General features: G+C 51.5%; 1 protein-coding gene across 2 annotated transcripts in view; it reads left to right on the top strand.

Annotated features, from left to right (window-relative positions):
- Window positions 1-16,531, top strand: part of SLC39A11 (solute carrier family 39 member 11) — a 101,477-nt gene extending 84,946 nt beyond the window's left edge. For both annotated transcript variants that reach the window (XM_068151186.1, XM_068151185.1), the window contains exons 8-10: window positions 13,123-13,221; window positions 14,489-14,647; window positions 14,817-16,531. In XM_068151186.1, coding sequence (XP_068007287.1) covers window positions 13,123-13,221; window positions 14,489-14,647; window positions 14,817-14,895 — 337 coding nt within the window. In that variant the 3' untranslated portion in view covers window positions 14,896-16,531. The remainder of the gene's footprint in view (window positions 1-13,122; window positions 13,222-14,488; window positions 14,648-14,816) is intronic.
- Window positions 16,532-27,194: the final 10,663 nt, after the last annotated feature.

Below are 27,194 nucleotides of genomic sequence, written 5' to 3'. Positions count from 1 at the left end.
TCCATGTGTGGGCTGAGCTTTGCTTACTGTGGATGCAAGGAGCGGGGGGAACTGCCTGGTTTTGTGGGTGCAGTGTTTAATCTGAGCTTGCCCTGCCCCAGCACAGCTCAACTTGCAAAGTACTTTCGGTGCTGACAGACCATAGCAGCAGAGCTCTCACCAGCATCCCACCTGCCCCAGCTATCTCCTGAATGAAAGCTCCTATTTAGGGCAGCTGGAGAGCGGGTGTGAGTGTGGAAGGGATGTAAACAGATATATATATTTTCTTTTTACCCCCTGCCCTCCCCCGACCTCGATGATGATGGTGATGTTTCCTCCACCGCAGCACAATGGTTCCCATTCATTGGCCCTTTTGCTGGGAATGTTGGCCTTGTTTTGATCTGTTGTGCCCACAGATTGTTTCCTGTCCAGCTTTGGTTAAAGCAGACAGAAAAGAGGCTTCGAGTTGACAGGCAGACTTTGACTGTGGCTTGGAAAATATTATTTCATGGGACAGCCTGTGCCTCCCACGCTGTGTCTCTCAGGCTGGAGGGGAAAAAAAAAGTGGGGGGAGGGGGGAAAAAAGGAGGGAAAAAAAGGGGGGGTTGATTAATGTAGGGAGATTGAAACCAGGCAAAATTTTTCTTTGAATGAATGGAAATCATTGTGGTCTGGGAGACAGCAGAAGACGCACTGAGTTTTTCTCTCCTTCACACACACACGCAACCTCTGTCGCCTGCTCGTGAATAGATCCTCAGTGCAGCTAATGAAGAGCTTGCTGGGGTGGGAGCAAAATGTGGGGTTGAATCCCAACCTCTTTATCAGATCGAAGTTGTGCACAGAAACACCTCATGGGGGGGAAAACAACCAACACCCACCTCCTGATGGTAGGTGAGGTGGGGCTGGAAGGGGATTTCCACCCTTCCCTGGGATCTCAGACAAGTGCTGCTCCCGCAGCCAGGCTGCTCCTGCCCTGCCTGCAGAACAAAGCCCCTGGTTACAAAACAAAACTGTTGGAAGATGCTTGTTAAGCACCTTTTAATGAGCCCCTCCTGAAGGTAATGTTTATTAAGCGAGAGTCGAGGAGTGGGGTATGTTTCTTGAGGGCTTTTCTTTGTGAATGGTCTTAAGCTGCGCCAAGAGAAGGTTTAGGCTGGGTGTTAGGAAGAAATTCTTCACAGAAGGAGTGACTGGCCATTGGAATGGGCTGCCCACGGAGGTGGTCGAGTCGCCATCCCTGGAAGTGTTTAAAAAGAGACTGGCTGAGGCACTTAGGGCCATGGTTTAGTTGATTAGATGGTGTTGGGTGATAGGTTGGACTTGATGATCTCGAAGGTCTTTTCCAGCCTGGTTAATTCTGTATTCTGATGGTATGAACCTGACATTTTCCCCATGGCTGATGCTCCGGAGAAGAAGATGGTGTGGAAGGGCTTGGTGAGCCACAGACCAAGACTCTGCTTCCTCTTTTGGTATCTTTCTCATCGGGGCAGCAGGGGCTGAAGGGATGGAGAGGAGGCTCTTGTTTGAAGCTTTAGCAGATGCTTCAGGACTGCTTCACTGTGCTTGGTTTGCAGTATGTGAAATCTCAGGAAGTAGTCCCTGGTGTGAGGCTGAACAGGGGATTGCTGTGGCCAGCAGAGCTCTCTAGGCTCCTTCCCCTCCCCTTCTCCTCAATACAGAGTTGCACCATCAGCAGACAGAAGCCAGGCTGGCCACAATGTCTTGGCTTCCTCCTCTATCCAAGAAAAATCATTACCATGTGGATAATGAAATCAGCAGGACACCAAACACCACAGTGTGTGCAGCTTCTCCTGGAGCAGCTCCAGAGCTACTGACAGCTCACATCACCTCTCAGGGCCAGGTCTGTGGGATGGGTAGAAAAAGTGTGGTGGGAAAGCTGTGTGGCCCGTGGTGGTTTTTACTGAGCTACCTTCAGTGCTGCCAGATGTTTTCCTCACCAGGAAAACATTTGTTCTCCTGCAGTGCTGGGACAGTCTATCATCCTGCAGATGGACCTGCTTCTTATTTTGGTGTGATGTAAGGAGATAAATCCAGGGTCTTGCTGCTCAGTCCCTGATGTGGAGAGGTGTGGACAGGGAGCAGAGACCTTGTTTTCCAATCTTTGGATCAGGAGCAGAGTGGAAAGATTTCTCTGAGCCTCAAAAAACTGAGGTATCTTGGTTTGGACACAGAGATCTGGGTTGCTGGAGACTGGGCTTGGGGTGAATTTAAATTTGGGAGGAGACTTCCCTGATGCACCCCAGGTCTTTGGATCCCAGCAAGGACTGTCACTTGCCTGCAGTGCCCCAGATTCCCTGGGTGATGTATGGATGGTGGGGAAGGCACATAACCCCTAACATCCTGTGGTCCTGTGTGTCCTACCATCAAGCAGACCAGCCCCCTTGGCAAAGGGAGCCCATTTTGGATCAGCAGCTGCTGTCAGGTGAGGCTCCAGCTGAGTAGCTCCTCAGTGGTTCTTGGCAGCAAACCATGTCTTGAATGGTTTACCTTGGCCTGATGATGCTGGTCCTGCCTTCTGCCAAGCTGGGGAGGTCAGGATGGGTCTGTTCCCCCCATCTCTGTGCACCAGTGCTGGGAAGATGCTTTTTGAACCTTGCAAAGTGGTCCTTGGGTGCATGGGGTGGGTTGTCCATTGCAGGGCTTCTCAGGGGCTGCTGCTCTTTCTGAGGCAGCTGGCAGTGAGGAGGTCACTCTTGGCTGATGGTGCTGCACATGAAGATGCTGAAGAGGGAATTGTGGAGTGGAGCTGTGCACCAGCTGCTGGGTCTCAGAGGTGCTGGGCAGGGAGGTGTGGAGCATCCTCCAAAAGCAGCCAACCTGGAGGGCTGCTGGAGAAAATGGGGGCTTTGTGCTGACCTGAAATTCAGAAACCAAAATGCAAGGTACTCAAAGTCAGTGTGCCTCAGCAGGGAAAACCTGCCTGGAGCAGTGCAGCCTGTGGTAGGGCCAGGCTGAGCAGAATCCCTTGGGATCTGTGGCTTCTGTCTGTGTTGGGGGTTCCTTCCCCACATAGGTGCTGGCAGGTTTGGTGGCCACCCTCCTTCTTCTTCACTTGTGTGTCCCTTGGCTGACATGGGTGGGTTGAAAGCCTGTAGCAACACAGCCTTCAGTGGGCCCCAGCTCCTGGGGCTGGATGGGTGTTGCAACCCTTTATTCATTGCCCCAGGCTGGAAGAGGGGAAGACCTCCCAAGTCAGCAGGGAGGTCTCCAAAGCCTGGCTGGGAGTTGAGCTCCTGGATACAAATCCCTTGCTGGCTGTTGGTGTTTACATCACCATTTGTATAAATAGTCTCCCTTCCTCTTCTCTCTTTTTTTTCCTTATCCCTTACTGAAGTGTCTAGACCAAGGAGGGTTTTTGGTTTGATTTGTAATGCTTAGACAGACAGCTGGCCTGCCAAACAACATCTGGCTCTGTGGAAAGTCTGTGTAACTGTTGCTTGCTTCACTTTCTGTGGTGGTCGCTGCATCTGCAGATACAACCTGAAGGACAGGGGATATGTGGAGGTCTTTGGTTTCTCATGTTCCTGAGAGAGGGCTTCACAGGGAGTTGCCTAGACCTTTCCTTGGCTGTACTGTTGGCCAACTGGAGTGGTTTCTGTCCAGCTATGGCTGGGTGCTGCAATGGCCCAGCAGCCTGTGGTAGCCCTGCAAGAGGAGAAAGCTTCAGCCCTGCATTTGCAAGAACCCCAGAGCTGTGGCTCTATGGGTTGCAATACTTCTTTGGGGCACTGAACCCCATGTTGGAGGTGAGGCACTCGTGGTTTTCAGTGCATCCATGTTGGGTGTCTGCATCATCTTCTGGTGTTATGCAGGAGAGCAGCTGGAGAGGCTGCCTGGAGTATGGGAGGACCATGGTGGGGTCCCACTCTGTGGTGGTCCAGGCTGTGTGTGAGGTTCAGAGGATGGCTAACAATGCAGACACTGCAGAGAATGGGCTAGGAGGTAGAGCTGGGGTTGATGGTTCCAGTCTGGGTAAGCATCTGCCATTGAACATGGTCCCTGCTCTCTCCAAAAGCCAAAGCCTGGCATTCACACGTTCTCCAGGCCCTTACCTCAAAGGTCTCTCCTGCCTAGCTTTGATCTGCAAAATGCACCCATTCAGTTCCTGTTCACCTTCAACTAAAAGAAAGGGCAAAGAAGTAAAAAGAGAAAGCAAAAGCCATTATTCTTGTTTATCTTACCCAGATAATGCCCAACAAAGCTCACTTTCAACACCAGGTTCATCTTTGCATCCCCAGTGGCCTATTCCTCTCTTTAGCAGCTTGTTTTAAAAATAAACCCTCTGAGGAGGGGAAATGATTTGAATGAAGACATTGTGACTGTACAGGGTGTGATAATGGGGCCTTTTATAGCTACAGCTGTTAGTAAATTGTTTAGTTCCAGGTTTTGGGGCTGCATAAAGGAGCTGCTCTGCTGCTTTCACGCTCTCCAGCTTGGTTTAACAGCCGTGCTGCAGGAGAGAGGGAAGTGGAGAAACCACTTCAAGTGCTTTTAGTTTTGCTCTTGCTTAATGATCCTCCATTAGGATGCAAACGTGGATGGGTGGAATCTTTGTGAGCCCCTCCACACACCCATGCCCTGGCCAAGCAGCTCTGCTTGTGTGGCCATTTAGCTGCCCAGGGTGGGATGGGAACCAGCAGGATGCTGAGCTCTGTCACCATGCTGCTGCAGGCACCTGAGAGAGGAGTAAATTATCTACCTGTATTTATCTAGACCTCTAGCTGGGCTTTGGCTCCCTTCAGGTTCTGTTCACCCCACAGCAGGGAGGAGGAATAATGTTGTTATTACCTACACTCATCCTTCTTCCCTTTCCTTGCTCGAGGCTTCTTTTTCTGGAAGCAGTGGGGGCTGTGTGTGTTGGCTGAATCTGGAGGAGAAGGCAAAAAACCCCACAACACCCAAACACCTGAAAAATACCCCTTGAACCATTCACCACCATCCCACCTCAGCCTGTTACTCACACTGAGGTTTCTATAGCAAGTGAAAGAATTCTTCTATGTGAAATGTCTTTACAATTTGAAGATTCATCTAGAAAGGAGAGGGCTGGGGGCGGGGGTTCTGTGAAGCTATCACCATTGCCTGGCACCTATTATTGGGAGGTTTTTATAGGGGAGGCTGTAAGCCCAGCCCTGCTTTGAGACCACCCAGCTGCTGCCTGTGTTTAATTGTTTAAAAAATATTTTAATAACCTTTAGGAGGTTTCTGTATCTCCCTCCAGCTCTAGCCCTGCCTGAGATCAATGCAGCCACATCGTTAAAATCCTGCTTTATTTATGGGTGTGTGCCTATATGAATATGTAAACATTTAAATTAGCTGCAGCCTGACACTGTTTTTAAAATAGACTAATGAGGTCTCACGTGAAGGTTGTCTTAAGGTGGCTAAAAATAGATGCTTCTGACTTGTAGGGTCTTAACTGGAGCCTCCTGATGATGCCTGGTGTGGGAAGGTGCTGCTTGCAGCTCCTCAGTGGCTGCCAGGGAAGGATGTTGTTGGTCTCTGATTAACAGTGGAGACATTTCTGTCCAAGTCATCATCTTTGGAAGTCAGCTCTAATGAGGTGTGAGCTCTCCCCATCCCTGCAAGTCTTCTCTTTGTGGTTGTTGCCATTCTGCTTGTATGGGTTTGGTGGGAATTACAGAGTGCCTCAGAGTTGGGTGGCTGCAGGGCTCAGGGAGGCCCCTAATGATGCCAAGCTCTTCTCCAAAGTTGCTTCTGAAAAGATGCTGTGAACAGTGGTGGGGGTCCTGCAACTCTGCATGCTGCTTTTTAAATGCTGCCTGCCTGTCCTTAAAGAAAAGTGAGGCAGAGGGGAACCCACTGCAGGAGCTGAGCCTCTCCCAGGGCTCACCCACCCATCTGCAGCCAGACCTTGGACAAGGTCCCTACCTCCCTGCAGGGCTGAGGACCACCTGCTGGGAGCCCATTTGTGTGTTAGTGATGCCAGGTCTGGGAATATTTGGGTCTTGTGCTGGTCCCTTTCCTGGGGCAGGAACTGAACCCAGTAAATACGATGGGGAAGCGATGCTGGGAATGGGGAGTGATGGCTCCATCCAGTCATGATAACCTGTTACCATTTTAGTTGGATAGACCAGAACTGTGCAGATGGAATTTGTCCTATGTTGGATCCTGCTTTTCATTATGTGCTGCAAGAGCAAGTAGCAGGACAAGGGCAATCACTCCTGGCTTGCATCTCCTGCCAAGGGGGTTTTGCAGGGAGTGACTCCTGGGTCTCGGTCATGTCTCCTGCTCGTTTTGCCAGATACCAACCTTGGAGAGAGAGAGAGTTGGGTGAGGCTCAGCCAAGGCTGGTTGGGTCCTGCACTCACAGGTCAGGTTCACACTCTTATCTGGCAACTGGAGAAAGCACCAGGGCTCCCTGAACCTTTCCTGCTGCGCAGCTGAGGTCAAAACATGGTGAAAAAGAGAGAGGAGAGCAGGGCCGCGGGGAGCTCGTGAAGCACCTCTTTGTGCTTCCCAGATCGGGGGAGCTGTGAACTTTTACCCTGTGCGTGAGGCTGACTCATAAATCAAACAGTTACATAAATAACCAGGTAGATAAGAATAAAGATTTTTTTTAAAGCCCAGAGGAAAAAAAAACCTAGTCACTAGACAATGGGAGCTCTCCGTGAGCTCCGGCAGTAGATCCTCACCTGCCCCAACGCGGCCAGGGCTAGCCGTGTGCAGCCAGCGCTCAGTGCTTATCACCCACCCTAATGGCTGTGACCTTGCTCTTGCCAGCAGCCACTCATGCCAGGGCATGGCTGAAATGGGTGTGTGGACGTGTGTCCTTTCATCTGAGCCTCCCCTTGCTTTGTAGAGATGGGGAGGAGGTGCCCCAGCCCCACAGAGCATCCAAGCCCAAACTGTTAGCGCTTGGCTGATGGCACTTGCTTGCAGCTTGTGTCTCGTGGGATCAGAGAATATTGGAATGGTTTGAGTTGGGAGGGACAGCTTTAAAGGTCATCTAGTCCAGCCCACCTGCAGTCCACAGGAACATCTGCAACTGAAGCATGTTGTTCAGAGCCCCAAACTACCTGACCTAGAATTGTTCCAATGATGGAGCATCTACCACCTCTCTGGGCAGCTTGGGACAGGGTCTCACCACCCACAATGTAAAACGTTTCTTCCTTAGTTACAGTCCAAATCTCCCTCTTTTAGTTTCAAACCATCACCCCTTGTCCTGTCCCTACAAGCCCTGCTAAAAGTCTGTTTTCATCTTTCTTATTGTCCCCTTTAAGAACTGAAAGGCCACCATAAGTTTTCCCTGGAGCCTTTGCGTCTTCAGGCTGAACAACCCCAGCTCTCTCATCCTGTCCTCACAGCATTGGAGTTCCAGCCCTTGGATCCATTGTTCTTCCACCCTTGGCCAGCTACATCCAAGGCCTTGCCCACCTTCCTGTGCCAGTCCCCATGAATGTATTTGGATACTTCATGCACAGACCCATCCTGATTGCCTTGGTGTGGAAGTGGCTGTGGAGGAACAGCACTGAAAGAGCCAGGCACCGGGAGAACAGGTGGTGTTTCCTTTGAGATGTGCCTAGCATGCACAGCTCTAGCAGAGACCTGACAGGAGCTTCTCTATTCCCAGGAGAAGGCTGGTAGAACAGCTTGTGCACAGGCCACATAACCCCATGCCCCTTTCATCTTCTGCTTTTGTGGGTCTCCTTGGAGATGTGTGTCTATGCAGCTGTCCAGCCCATTCCTGCCTCCAGATCTCTGCAGCTCTTCCCCTGGTTTGTGCCCCAGATTCTTTCCTGCTGCTTCTTTTCCCTTTGTTTCCTTTCAGATGCACTGGTGTCTTTGGTGCTGTTTGGAAAGCACCTTGCTCATGGCACAGTTTGAGTGGTGGTTCTGCTGTTGAATTCCAAATGAAGACATGGTGCCTGTTTTGCAGCTAGATAATCTTTAAGGTGCCTTGCAACCCAAACCATTCTATGATTTGGCTTTAAAACACCTAGAGCAAGAGTCCCCAGGAGCCCCATGTGCCCATAGGTTCATAGAATTGTTTGGGTTGCAAGGCACTTCAAAAATCATCTAGTTCCTACTTCCCCCCAGCAGGCAGGGACACCTTCCACTAGCCCGGGTTGCTCAAAGCCTCATCTAGCCTGGCTTTGGACACCACCAGGGATGGGGCATCCACAGCCTTCCTGGGCATCCTGTTCCAGTATCTCACATTCCTCACTGTAAAGAATTTCTTTCTAATATCAAGCCTAAATCTGCCCTTCTCAACTTCACTCCATTCTCGCTTGCCCTATCACTCCAAGTCCTTGTAAAAGGTCCCTTCCCAGATTTTCTATAATCCCCCTTCAGGTGCTGGAAGGCTGCTCTAAGGTTGGAGGTGTTCAAGAGGGGATTGGATGTGGCACTTGGTGCCATGGTCTAGTCACAAGGTCTGTGGTGACAGGTTGGACTCGATGATCCTCGAGGTCTCTTCCAACCTTGGTGATTCTGTGATTCCCTGGAGCCTTCTTGTCTCCAGACAGAACAGCCCCAATGCCATCCAGCTCATGTCTGGTTCAGGGTGGGATCATGGTCCAGCAAGCATCAGGGCCAGCTGTGGGGGGAACCACTACCACCCTGAGCAGCAGCTGCTGGTGGGAGAGCCTCCCATGCTGGGGGCAGAGCTGCATGGAACAGGTAGGGCAGGTCTGGGGGAAGCTCCAAGAGCCCTGCGCTCGCCGCCGAGCTCCTTCCCACCTGCCAGCGCTGATCAAACACCTCGACAGGCCGCCCGAGTGGGAGCCATGATGTAATCTTGGGAAGCCAAAACAATCAGGCCTTTCATGGCAGGCTGATAACAATCAAAACAGTATGTAAGGGCCTGCCATGCAAGAATACACATGCACATTATACACTGGAGGGAACTGAAAGCCGGAGTGAAAAGGGGCTTGTTAAGAATATGTAGCCTGCTTTCATAATCAGTTTGTAAAAGAATAGGCCCTTGAAAACAAGGGTTTAGGCTTATAGAAGGCTTTCTGTGCCTTGACCTTGCAAATATGCAGAGATGCCAACTTTTTTTTTTCTTTATTTTTTTTTTTTCTCTTTTTGAAAGTGAACTTGGAGTCTCCCAGCGTGGTGCCATAGCAGTTGGCAGGCAAGCTGGGGGTAGGAGGTCCAGCCCCAGTATGTTCCTGGGGGACATGGAGTGTTTCGCTTTTGCCACGAGGAGCTCCACCAGGAAGCTTTTCTTCCTTAAAACTGCAGCATTGGGCTCTGCTGCAGAAGAGGAGAAGCCAATGCTAGAGCAGAGCCATCCCAGCATTGCTGGTGCTCTGCAGAGCTCACGTGTAGATAGCACAGGTCCTAGCGGCGTTTCTCTTCAGTTTGAGAAGGTCATGGAGAATGTCAGTGTCATCACCACCATTTTACAGATGGGAAAGGTGAGGCAGAGAGAGGCAGAGAGCTGAGAACAGTAACATATCCAGTGCAAGTTGGCTCTTTGCTTCCAAGGACACTTGAGTCCATTGTGCCCAAATGGAAGAGACATCCAAGTGACATCCTGTACTGGCCAGGGTGCTGGTGGTAGAGCTGTTAGTAGAGCACACACATCCCCAGGCAGAGTCCAGTGTGCTTTCTCCTGGGATGCTCTTTAAACCAACGCACCTCTGTAGGCTGGGGATGAGCCACAGGTTATCCTCCTTGTCTGCAAAGCATCTTCTAGCATGGGTGACCCATCAGACCAGAAGGTACCTGCTTGTGACACCAATCATCAGGATGAAATGTTGAGAGACCCTGGGGGTCTCTACCTTCCTTGCTTTGGAGCCCCTAATGCCTCTGAACCTTTCATCCTGGTGATCATCCCTCTTGTTGGTTCCTCTCCCTGTTGTCATCTCCTCCATGTCCCATAGCTCAGAGGCTGAAGTCAGCTGGGCCAGGCTGCTCCAGTGTGTCTTTGTGCATGTGTTTTACAATGTATTTCTTTGCAGTGGGGGAAGCCTTCCAAGAATCCCCACCTATTTCCGTAATAAGGCTGCCTTTGTTTGCCTCCTACACAATGCAGCTTTGATTCAGTTGCTTTCTCACCGACCGTGTTGCCGTCAGCTCCGCACGGGAGCTATGGAGAAGGTGTGAGGTGTGCACGGCTCAGCGGCCAGTGGGGAGAGGAACATCCCTTGGGCTGGTTGTATTTCACAGTTGGAGGCACTGGAGGTAAATCTTCTTTGCTTGAGCACCCAGACATCTCCTGAGATGCTGCACTGGGTAAACAGAGGTGGTCCCTGAGCAGCAAGTGGAGATACCCTCCATGCAGTGAACCAAGGCAAGGCAAATAGGAAGGCTGTGTTCATGGCCTCCGTGTTGGCACAGAGGAGATTAGTGTCCCTGGGAGAGGCTCTAAAGGCCTCAAAGTCCAAGCAATACTCAGGGCTGTGGTGGGAGGAAATGCTGAAGGAACAAGTGGCCTTAGGAATAGGGGAATGTGGTCTCGGCAAGCAGAAGACCTTTGTGGGGATGTAGAGGATCTGGAAGCTGAGAGATGATATGGAGAGCTTCTCAGCCTGATGCTGAGCCCAGAGGTCCTTTCTGCCCTGTGGATGTGCTAAGGCAGGTAGTGAGAAGCCAGACATGCAGGGATGTCTGGTGGCCTTTGCCTCTTGCTGTGCCACACACTGAAGCTTCATGTGCCTGCACCTCATGCCCACCTCAACTGTCAGCAGCCACATGACATGATGCCATGGGGGGACAGGTTAGGGTCTTGACCTGGGAGGGAGCACACAGTGCTGCATCCCTTCCAAGGGCTGGGAGATGTGTGTGTCCTGACCCCAGCAGGTCCCCACTGGCATTGGGCAGATTGTGACCCAATGCATACTATTGCACGTTGCCTGCCATGGTGGGTGCCATGGCACATGGCATGTTGCTCACTGCAGCCAAGCTTGCTTCAGCCCTGTTTCTGGCACAGACCAGACCCACTGGGCACCTGGTGGTGGTATCCAGGTACCCCAAGCTGTAGGGCTATATCCAGTTCTTGCCTTCGGGGAGTGCTGATGGGTTTTGCTAGTGGTGTGCATAGGAAAGAGGAGGAGGAGGATAGCAGGGACAAACCCACCTTCTCCTGATAGATCTTCCCCTTGGGGTTTTCTCTGCCCTGGGGGCTGCTGCAGGGCAAGGGGTCAGAGCAGGGTTCTCCCCTCCCAGTGGGACCAGGGGGTGAGTTGGGGGCGGGGGCTGACCGCCCTTCCCGTACAGACCCCTCCATTCACACCTCCCTCTCCCACCCCATTAATTTGTTGTGGTCGGGGCCAGTAATAGCTGCTTTGTGCCGAGGCAAGGGAAGGAGGAAAAAAAAAAGCAAGCCAGGGCACAGACAGCGGCTCCAGTGTTTTCTAAAAGGGATGTTTTTTCCCCCCTCCGTTCTCTCTCTCTCTCTCTCTCTCTCTCTTTTTCCCTTGAATAATGTTTTTGATTGTAATAGGCTGTCCTGGTTAGGGAAACCCACAGCCTCTCCCCCTTCCCCCTCCCCTCTTCTGTAAACCCTGGTAGAAGTTTAAACAACCCAGAGAGATTTTTCTCACCAGTCTTATTTTACTAATAGGAAACAAGTGTTTAAAGCAGCAAAAGGAGCTTTCAGCTGCTGGCAAAGGAACAACTGACCTTGCAGAGAGGCGCTGGGGTCCTGCTTGCAGCTGTGGGCTGGGGTAGGTCACAGCCCAGCACCTTGTTGCTGGAGTTCTGAGCCTGTCCTGGACAGTCAGTGTCCTCCCAGAGATGGGTCCCAGCAAGCTCCACCAGCACACAGAGGTAAAGCCATGACAGAAGAAATCCTCCAACTGTGAGACAGGTTGTTGTTCACTCAGCCCAAGGAGCCCACTCCATAAAGCCCAGCCTCATTCAGTGTGATGCATGCAATGTTTTGTTTCTTTCAGTGAAGGAAAAAACCCTCCATCTCAAAAATCCCAAACTCCCACTGAGCTGGAAGGGACCCTGAAGCAGAAGGGAAGAACCATTCCCAAGGCTGGAGCAAATTCTTGCCACGGGTGGGCAACATGTGGCTGAGGGGTGCCAGGAGCAGCTTCTGCTCTTGGTGCCCAGAGCTGGGGTACAGCTTCCCCCAGTATAGAACAGTTAACAGACCTTCCCACTGCAAATCCAGCTTAGGTGAGTGATGGCTCTTCATGGAGTTGTTTCCATTTTGGGTGAGCTCCAGATGATGTATGTGGTGCTCCCATCATGGGAGCTGTGTGAGAGGCAGCAAGTGGGCACAGGGTGCTCTGAAGGTGGGTGCTGAAATAGGCGTTGGGTCTAAGTGTTGAAGGGGAGAGGGCAAGCAAGGAGAAGCCTCACCTAGTTCTCTGCCCTTATATGCTCCTTCAAACCTCTCCTGCCTGTCCTTCAGTTGCCAACTCTTAGAGCCATGTTTTCTGTTGCTGGGGATGTGGGGCTTTACTTGGAGCAGGTCAAGCTCACCATCCCTGCCTGCCTAGCCCCCTGTATGAGGCTTTTTACCTCTTGTGCTTGGAGAATTGGTCTTCACAGCAGCCTGCCTCCTCCTAGGCTAGTTTACTGATGAACAGAACAACTCTTCTGGATTTTGGTTCTGCAAGTCCAAGTGTTGCCTTTCTGTTGGATGCAAGAGGGGTCAAAGAGAGAGAAAGAAACAAAATCCTGTGGCAAAAAATATCCTCCTTCTCTGATGTACCCCAAGGCTTGTGCAGGGGTGGTTATGGTTAAGGACAATGCTGGTGAGAGCTGGAGCAGGTTATGAGAGAGAAACTGGCTTCACTGGGGCACTGCTAGCAAACCCCACTGGGAGGGGGGAGCCCCAAACCCAGGGCTGCTCCAGACACTGGGATCCAGTGATGCTACAGCTTCTGGGAAGCCTCAGGTTGGAAACACCTTGTAGGGCCTCCCTGGACAGGTCTTTTCTCCTCCATCTGGTCTCTGTTGCTCCCAGGGCTGATGCTGAAGCCGATGAAACACAGTGGAGCTCTTTGAAGATGAAATTTGCTGTGTTCATGTTAAATATGAGCATGACTAGCCCTGGGGCCAGCAGCACTTCTATTCAAAAGGCTCATCTTTAATAACAGCTTTTATTCTTTCTCCCCAGCTCCCAGCAGCCCACCCCAGGCTGTGCTTTCCAATTATTATCTGTACATATATTTGTGGGTTTTTTTTTGTTTGGCTTAGGAACTTAGCCATTGGGATTGGGATTCAGAACTTCCCAGAGGGCCTGGCTGTCAGCCTGCCTTTGCGTGGTGCTGGATTTTCAACGTGGAAAGCATTCTGGTAAGCCAAGTTCCTCTTCACTCCTCTTCATTCCTCTTCTCTCCTCTGCCAACAGTTCCTGATGGGTGGGTGCCTGCAGATTTCCTCCCCACATCCATTTGCTCCATTACTGAGCTGCCTTTGGGATAGGCTTGCTCCAGCCAAGAGCTGCTTCCCACAGTCTCTAGGGATTGGATGTTTTTTTCATGGGGCTGGAATTAAGTTTCAGACCTGCAAGGTTCCCTCCTGGCATCACAAAAGGCTGATGCTGGGAGCACTGCTGGTTTCCAGCTTGGAGGAAGGGCCATGAGCACTGCCCTGCTTCTGAGCCTGTAGTTCCCAAGGGATGCAGCAGTGATCCCAGTGGGTCAGCCCATCCCAACCTGCCTGCTGAGCACCTGTGGTGAGCTCCCAGATTCTGCACTAAACACAGGGCTTAATTTTTTTTTTGTTTATTTATCTAATTTTTTTACCCCCCTCTCACTTCACTCTGGGCTGGATTTCAACCTCACTTTTTATTATTTTTGCCTTTTCCCAGAGGTGAAAAAGCCAAGGGCATGAACTCTGCGAGCACAGGGCTGCGTTCCTGCCTGTGCACGTGTGCTGGGCCGGGTGATGGATGGCAAGGCAGGGGGGAAGCTTGGAAATGGCTCCAGCCAAAGCTTTGTTTTCTTTCCCTCCCACCCAGCTCCAGTTCTGTAAGTGCAGCCGGTGCTGGGACTTGCACTGGGATTGCTGCTGTTGGGAAGGGAGTTCCCATGGTCAGGAGAGTTGAAGCAGTCGTAGAGGGAAACAAAGCGAGAAGGAAGAGTGCAATTTCATCCTGGTTGAGGCTGTGGCTAGGTGTCCTCTTTGGGATTGAGCTGCAATCATTGGAGATGCTTCCTCTCTGACCCATCCCTGCCCAAGAGCTGGATCCCTGAATCACGGAGTTACAGAATTGTAGAACGGTTTGGGTTGGAAGGGACCTCCAAAAGTCATCCAGTCCAACCCCCTCTGCAACAAGCAATCCTGCAGAGCTCCTGGGGGAAGGGGTTGGATTGTGCTTTATTTCCCTTCCTGAACAAATCAGCTGGGTCAGATCAACCACTAGTCAGAGGTGATTACCTGTTGCCCATTTAAAATAATCCAGGTGGTTTGGCTTTAATGTGCTTGGGTGCCCGACTGCCTCCCAGACATGGTGGCACTAGAGAGGACCACGGAGATGAGGAAGTGCGAAAGCCCAGGGGAGGGCTCTTTTGCCTCTTCAGCCAGGACCCTGATGGCTTTTAGTCTTGGCCTTTTGCAGGTATGGGCAGCTGAGTGGCATGGTGGAGCCCTTAGCCGGCATCTTCGGTGCCTTTGCCGTGGTGGTGGCAGAGCCTCTCCTCCCCTACGCCTTGGGCTTCGCTGCTGGAGCAATGGTTTATGTGGTGATGGATGATATCATCCCCGAGGCACAGACCAGGTGAGACTGCTTGGTGACCACCACTAAAGGCAAGATAGACAGAAGGGGAAACACCAGGGACTCTGGTAGATCCCTTCCCTTGCCCAGATGAGAGATAAAGCAGCACTGCCTCATCCGAGAAGCCAACCCTGGCTCCCAGGAGCTCACACTTGCTCTTTTCTCCCTGCAGTGGCAACGGGAAGCTGGCATCCTGGACCTCCATCCTAGGATTTGTGGTGATGATGTCCCTGGATGTAGGGCTTGGGTAGGGCAGCATGCTGCTCCCCAGGAGAAGACTTCAGAGCCATTTGTGCAGCGGCATTTGGAACTGGACACACCTTACCCTCGGGACCTTTTTTTGTACATATTTTTTTCTTTTTGGATCTGGTTTGGTGTTGATTTCCTCTAATTTTATATCTCTTCATCCCCTCCAACGCCACGTTGATGGTTTTCTAAGCACAAATACGGGTGGTTCCTCGCAGGTCTTGGTTTCCTTTCGCCAACAGGATTTTCTTTTCCCTCTGGAGGGATGTTGGACAGGGTGTAGGTTGGGCTGCAGGTCACCCTCTCCTTCCCCTTCCACGCTGGGATGGTTTCTCTGAGTCAGGTGGCTCTGGGTTTTGATCATCTTTGTTCTGTAGAAGATTAGAAATTCACTGTCGTGTATGAAGCTGGTCTGTGGTTGGGTACCAAGGCATCTGAGTGGAGAAAACTCCTGACAGGGGCTCAATTTCCACCCTGTTTTCCAAAGGGCATTAGGGCTTAGATAACACCTCCAGCACTCAGTGGGATCACCCCTCTGCATCCTGCTGGTCTTTGGGAATGTTTTAGGGTAGTTGTTTTTATGGATGCAAATAGTCCAGGCAAATAAAAATGAATGTTCTTGGGATGTCTGTAAGAGGGAAATGTCTGTCCTTTTTTTCCCCCCTGGAATTTATTTCCTAAGTGGACCTTTATTCTAGTATGTTTTGTCCAGTACCCCAGGGTTTTCTCTGGGAAAAAAAAACCAAACCAGAATAACACAGGCAAGAAGGGCTTTTGTGTTTTCTAGCATGTCCACTTTACAAGGCAAGGTGTGGTCCCCCATGTTGTTGCTGATGTGCTGCCTGACTGGTGTGCAGCAGGACATGCTTCCACGTGGGCCCAGGACTGTGCCTGGCCTTACCAAGCAATTCCTGGTTTATATCTGCTGGTTCCAATGATCCATAACTCACCAAAGAGCCAGGGCAGGCTTTTCCTGGTGGTGGCCCTGGTTGCACTTCACCCCACAGGAGAGCTTGGAGCTGAGTCAGGATGGGAGTGTGCTGGGAGCTCTCATCTTCCTGAGCATCCTCAGGATGAAAAAATTCATCAAGGTGAATTAATTGTCCTGCTTGGGGAAACAGGAACATGCATGGTGTGTACCTGCCTCTTCACCCTCTGCTTTTCAAGCATCTCATGTTGAGCAGCCATTCCTGAGCAGGCAGGGTTGGTCCCTTCCAGACTGAGGAGCAAGCCCTGCCTGAGCCTCCCTGTGCTTGGAGAGTGAGCAGCCAAATGCTGAAGGTGGAAGGATGCTGCAAACCCACCTCAAGTCCATCTTCAGTAAGAAGGACTCCCTTAGACCCTTCAGCTGGAATAACTGGATCTTCTGGCTGCCACCTGCATCTCTGTCCCCCTGCAGCTGTGGGGCTTTTGGGGGAACAGTGTGATGAGTCAGGGGGGGCACAGACTGCTGTGAAGCTGCAGGAACAGCCTTGACCAAACTGAGCTAGAACCATGTGGATTTGTTTGGTTCCTTATTTTCTTTTGGTTGGATTTCATTTGTGGGTCACTCTGGATGATACAAAACTACTGTTTGCCAATGGATTTGACCTTTTAACTGTGATTGGTTTCAATAAATGGGAAATTCAGAGTTTGCACTGATAGATTTTTCTTGCCACAAACCCATAACTCTGTGTCTCTTCCCTCCGCTTCTTTTCTCCAGGCGAATTGTTCCTGGCTTGTGGAAGGTCCTGCCTCTCAACCAGGAAGCCAACCTCTGTGGGGAAGAAAATACAGGGCGGGGGGGAGGAGGGAAAGCTTTGCAGTGCCTCATCCAGGCACCCATGGGTGTGTTTTAGTGTTTACTGGGTTTGTTGCAGCCAGCCAGGTCCAACCCTGACAGTGCTTCACGCCTTGTGACTCAGAAAAGAGAAACCACAAGAAATCCCTGGGGATACAAAGCAGCATTTCTGCACCGACCTGGGCTGTGGGTGCCGCAGTCGCACAGGGGCTATACACATGGGCACACATCTGTAGGGCCATCCCTGGCACCACGTGGGAGGTTGTGACCCCATGCCACAGCCCTGGAGCAGGCTGCAGGGGTGATGCTCATTTGGGAAAGCCCAGAGTGCTGGATGGGGATCGAAGGAGGACCTGAGCTTCCTCATGGACCTGTTGAAGCAGGGCCGGGGGAGGCCACAAGCATGGTTTGAGGGCTGGAACCCCTCTGCTGTGAGAACAGGCTGAGAGAATTGGGCATTGCTCTGCTCAGAGAAGGGAAGACTCCAGGGAGAGCTTCTGTTTGCCTTTCAGTACTTAAAGGGGCTGATAAGAAAGCTGGGGACAGACTTTTAGCAGGGCCTGTAGTGACAAGACAAGATGTGACAGTATTAAACTGAAAGAGTGAGATTCAGACTGAAGAGAAGGAAGACACTTTTTTACGGTAAGGGTGATAAAACACTGGTCCAAGTTGCCCAGAGAGGTAATGCCCCATGGAGATACCCCATCCCTGGAACTATTCCAGGACAGGCTTGGGGCTCTGAGCAACCTGCTCTAGTTGCAGATGTCCCTGTTGACTGCTGGGGGGTTTGGACTAGATGACCTTTAAAGATCCCTTCCAACCTAAAGCACCCTGTGACATGGCAGGGGGGTTGGATGATCTTTAAGGTCCCTTCCAACCCAAACCATTTTGTGATTCTGTGGTTGTTTCTATTCTCCTTCCCAGTGTGACCAGTAGAAAGGTGGACCATCTCCCTTCACCTTTCTCTTCACCTTATTTCCAGACACCCTGGGAAGTGTTTTGAAGCTTTGAGCCCTGTTTTCAGCCCAACCCCTTCACCTGACCCTCCAAACACCTCAGGGGTAGCCACAGGCAGGAATTTCTCATGGGCTGCTGGGGATCTTTTCTTACTTAATTTCTGGTGTGTGGTGTAAGCTGGTACAAAAGGAAAAAAAAACCAAACCAAAACAACCCCAACACCTCAGTATAGATTTAAGGGCAGCCTTGTAATCAGAGTGCTGCAAGCTAATATCACATAAAGCATTTAATCCTGCTTGGATGTCACCAGGAGAGATAATTATGCACACTGGAGCCACGGGGAGCGAGCGGGGAGGGTGATGCAGAAAGCACACATGAAAAAATCCTTCTTTTTCTGTTTGTACCCTGGAGGTAAATGAAATTATATATCTGTTCCTTGGTGTGACTGAAAAGCTGGCTGGGGGCCAGGTCTGAAATTACCCACGGAAACAATAGCTGTCAATGGAGAGGTGGAGTTGGGAGCAAAGGCAACATAAACACAGCAAAATGGAGAGGGACTCCATTGGCCAGCTGGGAAACTGAGCTGGAGGGGAAAGAGAGAGAGGTTATCCCATGGCTGGAGCTGGTTTGAGGAGGCTGGGGGTCTGCTTGGCCTCAGTCTCTTGCCTGGATGTGATCTTCTCTAGGTGAACCTGCCTTGGCAGGGAGGGTGGATTGGATGATCTTCAGGGGTTGGAGTCCAACCCATACCCTGGGTAGGGGTTGGTATCCAGAGGTCCCTTCCAACCCCTACCATTCTGTGACTCTTGTGGTTCTGTGTGATGTGCATGCCAGGATGCACACAGGGCTTTTCCCTCCTGGGGGCTCTGGCAGCATTGTGGTCCTTCCCCATCACAAGCTGAGCTCCCTTGGTGAAGCTCTTCTGTGTCTCTGCCTCTGCAAAATGGGCACAAAGCTTTGGCCCTCAGCATGCAAATTGTGCCAGGGGAGGTTTGGTTTGGATAGTAGGAAAAATTTCTTTACTGAAAGAATGGTCAGGTGTTGGAACAGGCAGCCCAGGGAAGGGGTGGAGTGGCTGTCCCTGGAGGTATTGAAGAAACTTGTGGGCATGGCACTTTGGGATTGTGGTTTAGTGGCCGTGGTGGTGGTAGGCTGACGGCTGGACTCGATGATCTTACAGGTCTTTTCCAAACAGAACAATTCTGTGATTCTGTGGTGAGCACAGAATGAGGGAGGGAGGCAGGGAGGGAGGGGTGTTTCCTATCATTCCATCCTTTTGATGGATTGCAGATGGTCTTTGAAGAAGTGCCTGGACCAGCTGGAAATGTCCTTTGGTGGAGCAATCCACGGGGAAACTCCTCTGCAGACAGGAGAGCTTCCCAGGATGAGTGTCAAGTCATGCTTATGGCTAAGTGGTGGATGAAGAGGCTGCTGATAGCTCAGGTGTGCAGCGCTGTACCTGTGTTTGCCAGGGGATTAGGGCTGTGGAGAAGGGATTATCTGGGGCTGTGAGTGTGTAGTGCAAGGCAGGGGCTTCTCCTTTTGGACTTGCAGCTAATCCATCCTGCCCAGAGCTGTGGTGCAAGGAGAATCATAGAATTGCCCCATGCCTGCCTACCATGGGTCATGTCTGTCCACACCAGGAGTCAGGGAGGAGGAATGGGCAGCAGGGAGGAGGAATGGGTGGCAAAGAGCAGGAATGGATGGCAGGAATGGATGGCAGGGAGCAGGAATGGATGGCAGGGAGCAGGAATGGATGGCAGGAATGGGCAGTAGGAAGGAGGAATGGATAGCAGGGAGCAGGAATGGATAGCAGGAATGGATGGCAGGGAGCAGGAATGGATGGTAGGAATGGGTGTCAGGAATGAGTAACAGGGAGCAGGAATGGGTGGCAGGAATGGGCAGTAGGAAGGAGGAATAGATAGCAGGGAGCAGGAATGGATAGCAGGAATGGATGGCAGGGAGCAGGAATGGATGGCAGGAATGGATGGCAGGGAGCAGGAATGGATGGTAGGAATGGGTGTCAGGAATGAGTAACGGGGGCAGGAATGAGTAACAGGGAGCAGGAATGGGTGGCAGGGAGGAGGAATGGGCAGGAGGTCTCCGCACAGGTGCCGGCTGCTCGCCACCCCGCGTCTGGGTGCCGGGGAAGGTGAAGGCAGCTGCGGTTTGCAGGGCTGGGCGTGGGCAGCAGGAGCCCAAGCGAGGCCTTTGCACGCAAGCGAACAATAATCCCTTTCTTAGGGCCCACGCCGGCAAGCCAAACACGGTGCAGAGCGGCGGCCGGGCTTGTGAGATGCGCGCCCGGGGGAAGCTCGTAGCACCTGAGTCATTGCTTATAAAGGGATGGATTTCACCTCCCTCCCCTCCCCTTAGGAAAGGAACAATTCAAACCTCCAGACAAAATGACTTCTATTCTTTGGAGGTGGACTTTGTTGTACTTGGCAGCCAGGCTGCAATTAAAGCCGAGACGCTCGCTCTCGTGCACGCACACGCAGGCCCCCGGCTCCAGAGCAAACCTGCAGCTCCTCTTCCTGCTTGCAGCTTGGGAGGGTGGCCCAAGCACCTCATGCTGGCCTTTGCCATGCCACTTTGCCATGCTTCATCCACAGCTCAAGTGTTACATTAAGTTTCGGGCCACTCAGCTGCCTGGGGTCAGCGTCCCTGGAGGTGTTTAGGAAGTGACTGGATGAGGCACTTAGTGCCATGGTCCAGTTGATTAGATAGGGTGGGGTGATCAGTTGGACTTAATGATCTGGAAGTCTCTTCCAACCTGGTTGATTCTGTGTTGGAGTGGGTCTGGAGAAGGGCAACAAAGCTGGTGGAGGGTCTGGAGGAGAGGTCTGGTGAGGAATGGCTGACGGAACTGGGGGTGTGTAATCTTCAGAAGAGGAGGCTACGGGGAGACCTCGTTGCTCTCTACAACTACCTCAAAGAAGGATGGAGTGATATGGGTGTTGGTCCCTTCCTGCGTGCAACAAGCGATAGGGAAATAGGAAGTGGCCTCAAGTTGTGCCAAAGGAAGTTCAGGGTGGACACCAGGAAAAATTTCTTCACAGAAAGGGTTCTCAGGCATTAGAAGAGGCTGCCCAGGGAGGTGGTGGAGTCACCATCCCTGGAGGTATTTAGAAGATGCATGGATGTGGTGCTAAGCGACATGTTTAGTGATAGTGGCTTAGCAGTAGTGGTGGGATTGCAAGCTCTAGGTGATTGGTTGGACTTGATGATCTTCAAGGTCTCCTTCAGCCCTGGCAGTTCTATGATTCTATCCCCAGCATGGATCCTCTAACCTCAGAACAAGCCTGGTTTTGAAGAACCAGAGGGAAGAAGAGAAATTTGAGCTGAAGCTGCCCTTTTCCCAGGGCAGATATTATGGAAACATTGAGTTTCTAGTGGAAACTTAAACAAATTTGACCATAGGAAGTTCCATCTAAACATGAGGAGGAAGTTCTTTACTCTGAGGGTGGTGGAGCACTGGAGCAGGCTGCTCAGAGAGGTGGTGGAGTCTCCATCTCTGGAGTCATTAAAAACCTGCCTGGACACCACCCTGTGCAACCTACTCTGTGTGAACCTGCTCTGGATTGGATTAGATGATCTCCAGAGGTCCCTTCCAACCCCTATCATTCTGTGATTTAATTCCAGTCTCTCTTTTGGAGCACCCTCTAAGTACAAGTATTTAGTCTTGTGTGACCAGCCAGCCCTCAGAAAGCTGCATGCTCCTGTCCATGTTAGGTTGGTAGAGCTATAGCTCACAGATGAACCCCGTGGCTGCCCCATTCTCCTGATTGATTTAGTTAAGATACTCAATTTCAGCTGATTGATGGGAGGGTGATGACCACAGAAAAGTTCTTTGCTGCCATCTCAGAGGGATATTCTCCATGTGGTTTCTCGTGTGAGGTAGGAAAGGTTGACTTGAGGTCCAACAATGGCTCCACTACACATTTTTCAATCTAGAGGGTTGTTGCTAATGGGAAGGGAGAGAAAATGGCATGCTGTGGGGGCCTGTATTCTGCACAGCTCCATTCTTACCATCTCTTTTCTTGTTTGAAGGCTTTTACAGCATGGAGGGCTGGGGTTTGTGCAGGAACAGGGAGAAAATATTCTTAGTATGTCCTTGGTTGAGATTTCTGGGATATGTTTCTGTGCCTTATAATCCTACAAGGGAGTTCTTGGGAGGAGGAAATGTAGCCTGAAGGTTTATTTTAATATAATCTTACAAAATACTGATGATAACTGGAAAGCTATTTTTTTTTTCTTGTCTGGAGCTGGTTTCTATGAGGAATTGTTTAAATCTTTCTCTTTTGCTGTTCCCTTCTGGTGTTTTTGCAGGAACAAGGAAAGCATTACAGACCCGACACAAGCTCGCTCCCCATCCTGCCTCCTACAACCCTTCTGCTGTGCCTGAAGCAGAAAACAAAAATGCTGCTCCAAAAACCCCATGTGAGAAGAGGAGGGAAGAGAATGGCCTGGATCTGCTTTGCTTTTACTGCAAAATCATTTCCCTGCCATAAAACTACCAGTGAGAGCCAAGGGAAGATTAGGTCATAGGGAAAAATGCTGGTTGGGAAACAATGGAGGGAGGTGCTGGTAATGGCTGGGGTGCAGGACTCCCTGTTGCCCAGGGCTCACTTCAGGGACCCCCATCTCTGCTGGACACCCATCTCTGCCAGAATCCTAGCCTCTGCCAGGACCCCCAAGTGTGCTGGACACCTATCTCTGCCCAGACCCCCGTCTCTGCTGGACACCCACTTCTGCCAGGATCCCCATCTCTTCCAGGACCTCCAACTCTGCTGGACACCCATCTCTGCCAGGATCCCTGTCTCTGCCAGGACCCCCAAGTGTGCTGGACACCCACATCTGTCAGGATCCCCATCTCTGCAAAGACTTCCAACTCTGCTGGACACCCATCTCTGCCAGGATCCCTGTCTCTGCCAGGACCCCCAAGTGTGCTGGACACCCACATCTGTCAGGATCCCCATCTCTGCAAAGACTTCCAACTCTGCTGGACACCCATCTCTGCCAGGATCCTCAACTCTGCTGGACACCCTTCTCTGCCAGGATCCCTGTTTCTGCCAGGACCCCCTACCTCTTCTTGGACTCCTACCCCTGCTGTCCCCAAGCCCCAGCACTGCTGCCCCAGCTCCATGCAGGATAAGCAAACAGCATCGCCATACCCAGCCCTTTTTATTTCCCTTTCTTTCCCAAGGTTAAAATGGACAAACCCTCTTGAGGGGTTGGAAGTCTTTTCCCCTAAATCCTGAATTGCTATTGTGTCCCTGGAGGTCAGAGATCCCCAGGAATTTGGGGGAAATAGATGTCTTAAATCTTGTCTTGCTGCGGGTTTCACACACACTCTCCAGTGCTCTCCAGTTCTGGGTGGTGGCTGCCCAGTAAAATGTTTTAGAGACCCAGGAAGCAAATCCAGACAACAAGGGGGCCTCGGGGCCTCCCAAGTCATTAAACAAATTAAGTTGTTTAGAAGAAGGAGGCCCAGGTGACTGGGTGTGAAAGCCCCCCGAGGCCTCGGTAATTGCTGTGTAAAGGCAGCTCTGGTGGGTGGAAAAGAGACAAAGAGCTTTGGGGGGATTTTTCCTCCTGTCTGGTTGCCCTGGTGCTGCCAGTAGCAGCTCTAGCCCCGTTTGGCTTCATGGGGTCCTCAGGGACTTGATCACAATGGTCCTGGGAGCCTGTGCTGGGATGACTGACATGATGCTCTGGCCCAGAGAGGTCTTGTCCTGTCCCTGGGCTTAGGGATGGGGCAGGCAGAGAGATCCTCCCCCAGCCTTCCCAAGTGTGCTTCATTCCTTTAAATGGGCCTTGGCTCTGAGTCCTTTGAGGTGTTTTGCTGCCTCTGAGACTGATCCTTGCTCTTGCTGCTTCCCCAGCCTCAGAAGGAGCCCATCAGCAAAAGGGATTAAATAGTTTTTTCCTTGTCCTTGTGGAAATATTTCCCCCTTTTGCCTTGTGCAAAGGTGACCTGAGAGTCCACCTCCGGCCCAAACCACCAGCGTGGTTCACCTGAACCTCCTGTAGCTCCAGAAGGAAATAGAGGAGGTGCTGCCTGGGCTTTCCTTTCAGCCAAGGAAGACACAAAATTCCCAAGCTCAGCTCCTGATTTCCATGGTTAGCCACACGCTGTGCTCAGACAAGATGCCAAGTTGATAAGGTTGGAGCATTGCATTCTCTCTTGGCAAGATGCTGTACCTCAGAAGATGCAGGAGGGAGCAGGAACCTGAGGACCCCCAGTTCCAGCTTCCTCAACCCTGTGTGCCAGACTCTGAAGACATCAACCTTTCAAGTCCCTTTTCTTACTTGATCAGCACTTCTCAAATCAAGAAATCTGAAAATGCCAGTGGGGAACACCACCTTCTGCTGCAGGGCTGTGGGCCAGTGGGGGACAATGTCTCTTCCTGAGTCAAATGTTGAGTATTTAATCACAGCTATTGAATAAGGTCAGGACCAGCCCCACAGGGCTGCTCAGCCCCACATGCCTCAGCTCTGGCATAGCTGGGCTTGGCTTAGAGGTCCCATTTGCAAAGATTAAGATGTGGTTAACACTGAGAGGTCTCTGCAGGGTCTTGGGTTGCTGTTAATAGAACAAACCAATGTGGGAAGCACTGCTGAGCCCCAAGAAGAGCTCTGAGGTTCTTTCTCCAGTGGGCTTGGCTTCTCTCTCATCTTTTTCTTTTTTTTCTTCCCTCCCCCTCTCCCTGAAGCTCTCTGAAACAAGTGCTGTTTTATTGCAGATAATTTACCAGCTGCACAAAGGCTGCCTTGTCCTGCCCAGCTCCAGATGTTTAACATTTCACCAAAAACCTAATCATAAAGTACCTGTTTCACTGGAACTCCAGCTGACCTGGATGGGGAGAGAGCTGCCTTCCAGCCTTTGCTTCCCCTTCACAGGCAGCTGTTTGCAGATCCCAGCCTTTGACAGAGCAGGTATTACCTGGTTCAGCAGAGGTGACTTGGATATTGGTTTGTGCTGCCCTTGTTTGGGACTCGGGGTCTGCAGAGCTGAGCCAGCATGGCTTTGCCCGAGATGTGCTTTGAAGGGGCACCTTTGGGGTCTGATCTATTTTGCTGATCCCTTTGGCAGGGGCTCTCTGCAGTGGATCAGAGTGCTGTTGGAGGGTAGCTGCTGGTAGGGCCACAGGCAGGAACATCCATTTCCCATGCCCCTGCCTGTGAGAAATGGGTGTCTCCAGGACGGGAGATGCTGTCTCAGCAAAGGCTGCATGTCCTGCAAGGGGCTCCCAGGAGGAGAGCTGCAAGGGTTCATACTGGGAATTTTGTGACAATGGAGATAGTGGTCTGCAGATCTGGTTTGTCCTCAGGGGGCACAGCCATGGGTATCTGGCTACTCCATGACCCTGTGCTGAGGCTCTGTTCTTGCCATGATGCCAGAGGTGCCGGAGGTGCTGGGCTCCTTCAGGAGAAGGTGGCTCCAGACCCCCATCAGGACAGATCCTGCAAAGTCCTGTGGTCCTATGGGAGAGTGGTTACCTGCTTCTCTTCCATCCCCACCCCATTCCTTCGAGCGCAATCCCTTAATTGTTTCAAAACACCGCATGACAAAAGGCAGGGAAGTAATCACAGTCCCTAGCCCGCCCTTATCTCCAGGCAAACAGAGAATTAATTCTAGTGGTGGCTGAGGCTGGCAGGGCTGGCAGGCAGGGCTGATTTACTGACCATTGCAGCTATATTCAGCTTTTTATTGCAGCCATCACCATTGTTCTCATGAGGACCTCCCCGAGGTGTCACGCCAGCACCAGCTGTTGCCTGCTCCCATTAGCCAAGGGCTGGGCAGGTAGGGCTGCCCCTGGTATGTCCTGCCTGGGTGGAGGAGGGTGTGTGGCACTGCCTAGTGTCCCCTGGGGGCATGCTGGCTACCAGCAGTGACTGCCCCTGCCATGCCATGGGGCTACCCTGCTGATGAACTGGTGTTCCTGGGATGCCTTCTTCCCCAGAACCTGGGGCTGAGAGAAATGAATCGTAGAGTCATAGAATTGTTTTGGTTGGAAGAGACCTTTCAGGTCATCAAATCCAGCTGTTAACTCAGTATTGCCAGGTCACCACTAAACCATGGCCCTCAGCACCACATCTACATGGCTTTTCAGTCCCTCCAGGGATGATGACTCCACCACTTCCCTGAAGATGCAAGGGGCAGCCAGCCCTGGGCTGCAGGTCTCCTGTGCCCTGGACAAGTATTTTCTGTGGAAGGTTATGGTGAAGGGAGCAAACAAAGGAGGTGGTGATGGCCAGGGGAGCCTCAGGTCTTGTGTGGACAGGGCAGAGTCCAACCTATCCTTCAGCCAGATGAGGAATCTCAACTTCAAGCTCCAGGACCAGGACAAGAACAAGCCATCTGCTCTGTGATGGTGGAGGTGGGAACCTTCCAAGTCTCTCCACAACTCCCTGAAAGGACGTTGGACACAGGTGTGGGCTGGTCTCTTCTCCTAAATAACAAGTGATAGGACAAGAGGAAACAGCCTCAAGTTGTGCCAAGGGAGGTTTAAGTTGGACATGAGGAACAATTTCCTCCCCAGAAGTGTTGTCAAGCCCTGGCACAGCCTGTCAGGGCAGTGATGGAGTCCCCATCCCTGGAGGGATTGAAAAGCTGTGTAGATGTGGTGCTGAGGGGCATGGCTTAGTGGTGTCCTGGTGGTGATGGGTTAGGAATTGGACTTGATGATCTTAAAGGACCAAAATGCCTCTGTGATTCTAACCCTAGCACAGGCAGGTGCTGAGAAGGCGGGAGAAATGCTGCTCCATCCTTCTCATCACAACGCTTCACCATGGGCCAGCAGAAAGGGCAATCAGCTCTCCTGGCAGCTGGGAGGCCTCGGGAGTAGTGGCCTGACCCACTGGCAAGTGCTCCCCAGCCCAGCAGCCCCTCATTCTCATGCAAAGCGTGCGGGGGGGGGGGCAGGGAATGAATCCCTCCATTGGGGAGCAGAGCCGGGCAGCTTCCCGCAATGAAGTAATCCTCCCCCGGCACCCCGAGCATATAAAGCACCGCGGAGCACAAGTGCCTCTCTGTCCTGTCTCTTTCTTCCCTTTCCCTTTAATAATCTTACTCTTTTGTCCCCATACGTTTACCCTTCATGTCATTGTCCCCTCCTGCTCGGGTAGCTGACTGCCCATCGCGGGCCGACCCTCTGCCTGGGAGGTGCTCATGGTACCACCTGGGAGTTTTTTTTCCCCCCTCATATTTTCCAGGACACCTGATGGATTTATTTTAGTTTCGTTTTCTTTTCTCCTTTTCTTTTCCTTTCTTTCTTTTCATTTTTTATTTTTTAAACTATTTTTTTCCCCTCTGGTTTAGGGTCTATTAAGTTTACTCCTTCTTCCCCTGCCCTGGGAGCCCTGGTTAATGAGTAACCATAGCGTGCTTGGAGGCAGCTGTCTCAGACAAACTGACGGAGACTTTTTTGGAGCTGCATAAGGGAACGTTTGTTCTGCAGCTTCTCAATAGATCCTTGTGCAGGAGGCAAGAAGTGTGGGGAGAGAAAGAAAGAGACACTAAATCACTGGACTCCTTGAAAATCTCGCTGCGTGTGTGTGTGT

The sequence above is a fragment of the Melanerpes formicivorus genome, unplaced genomic scaffold (assembly GCF_026170545.1).
Source record: "Melanerpes formicivorus ecotype bairdi unplaced genomic scaffold, bMelFor1.0.p_v2 SCAF_21, whole genome shotgun sequence".
Taxonomy (NCBI): Eukaryota; Metazoa; Chordata; class Aves; order Piciformes; family Picidae; genus Melanerpes; species Melanerpes formicivorus.
The sequence above is the reverse complement of the archived record's forward strand: the minus strand, read 5'-3'. Positions and strand labels throughout refer to the sequence as shown.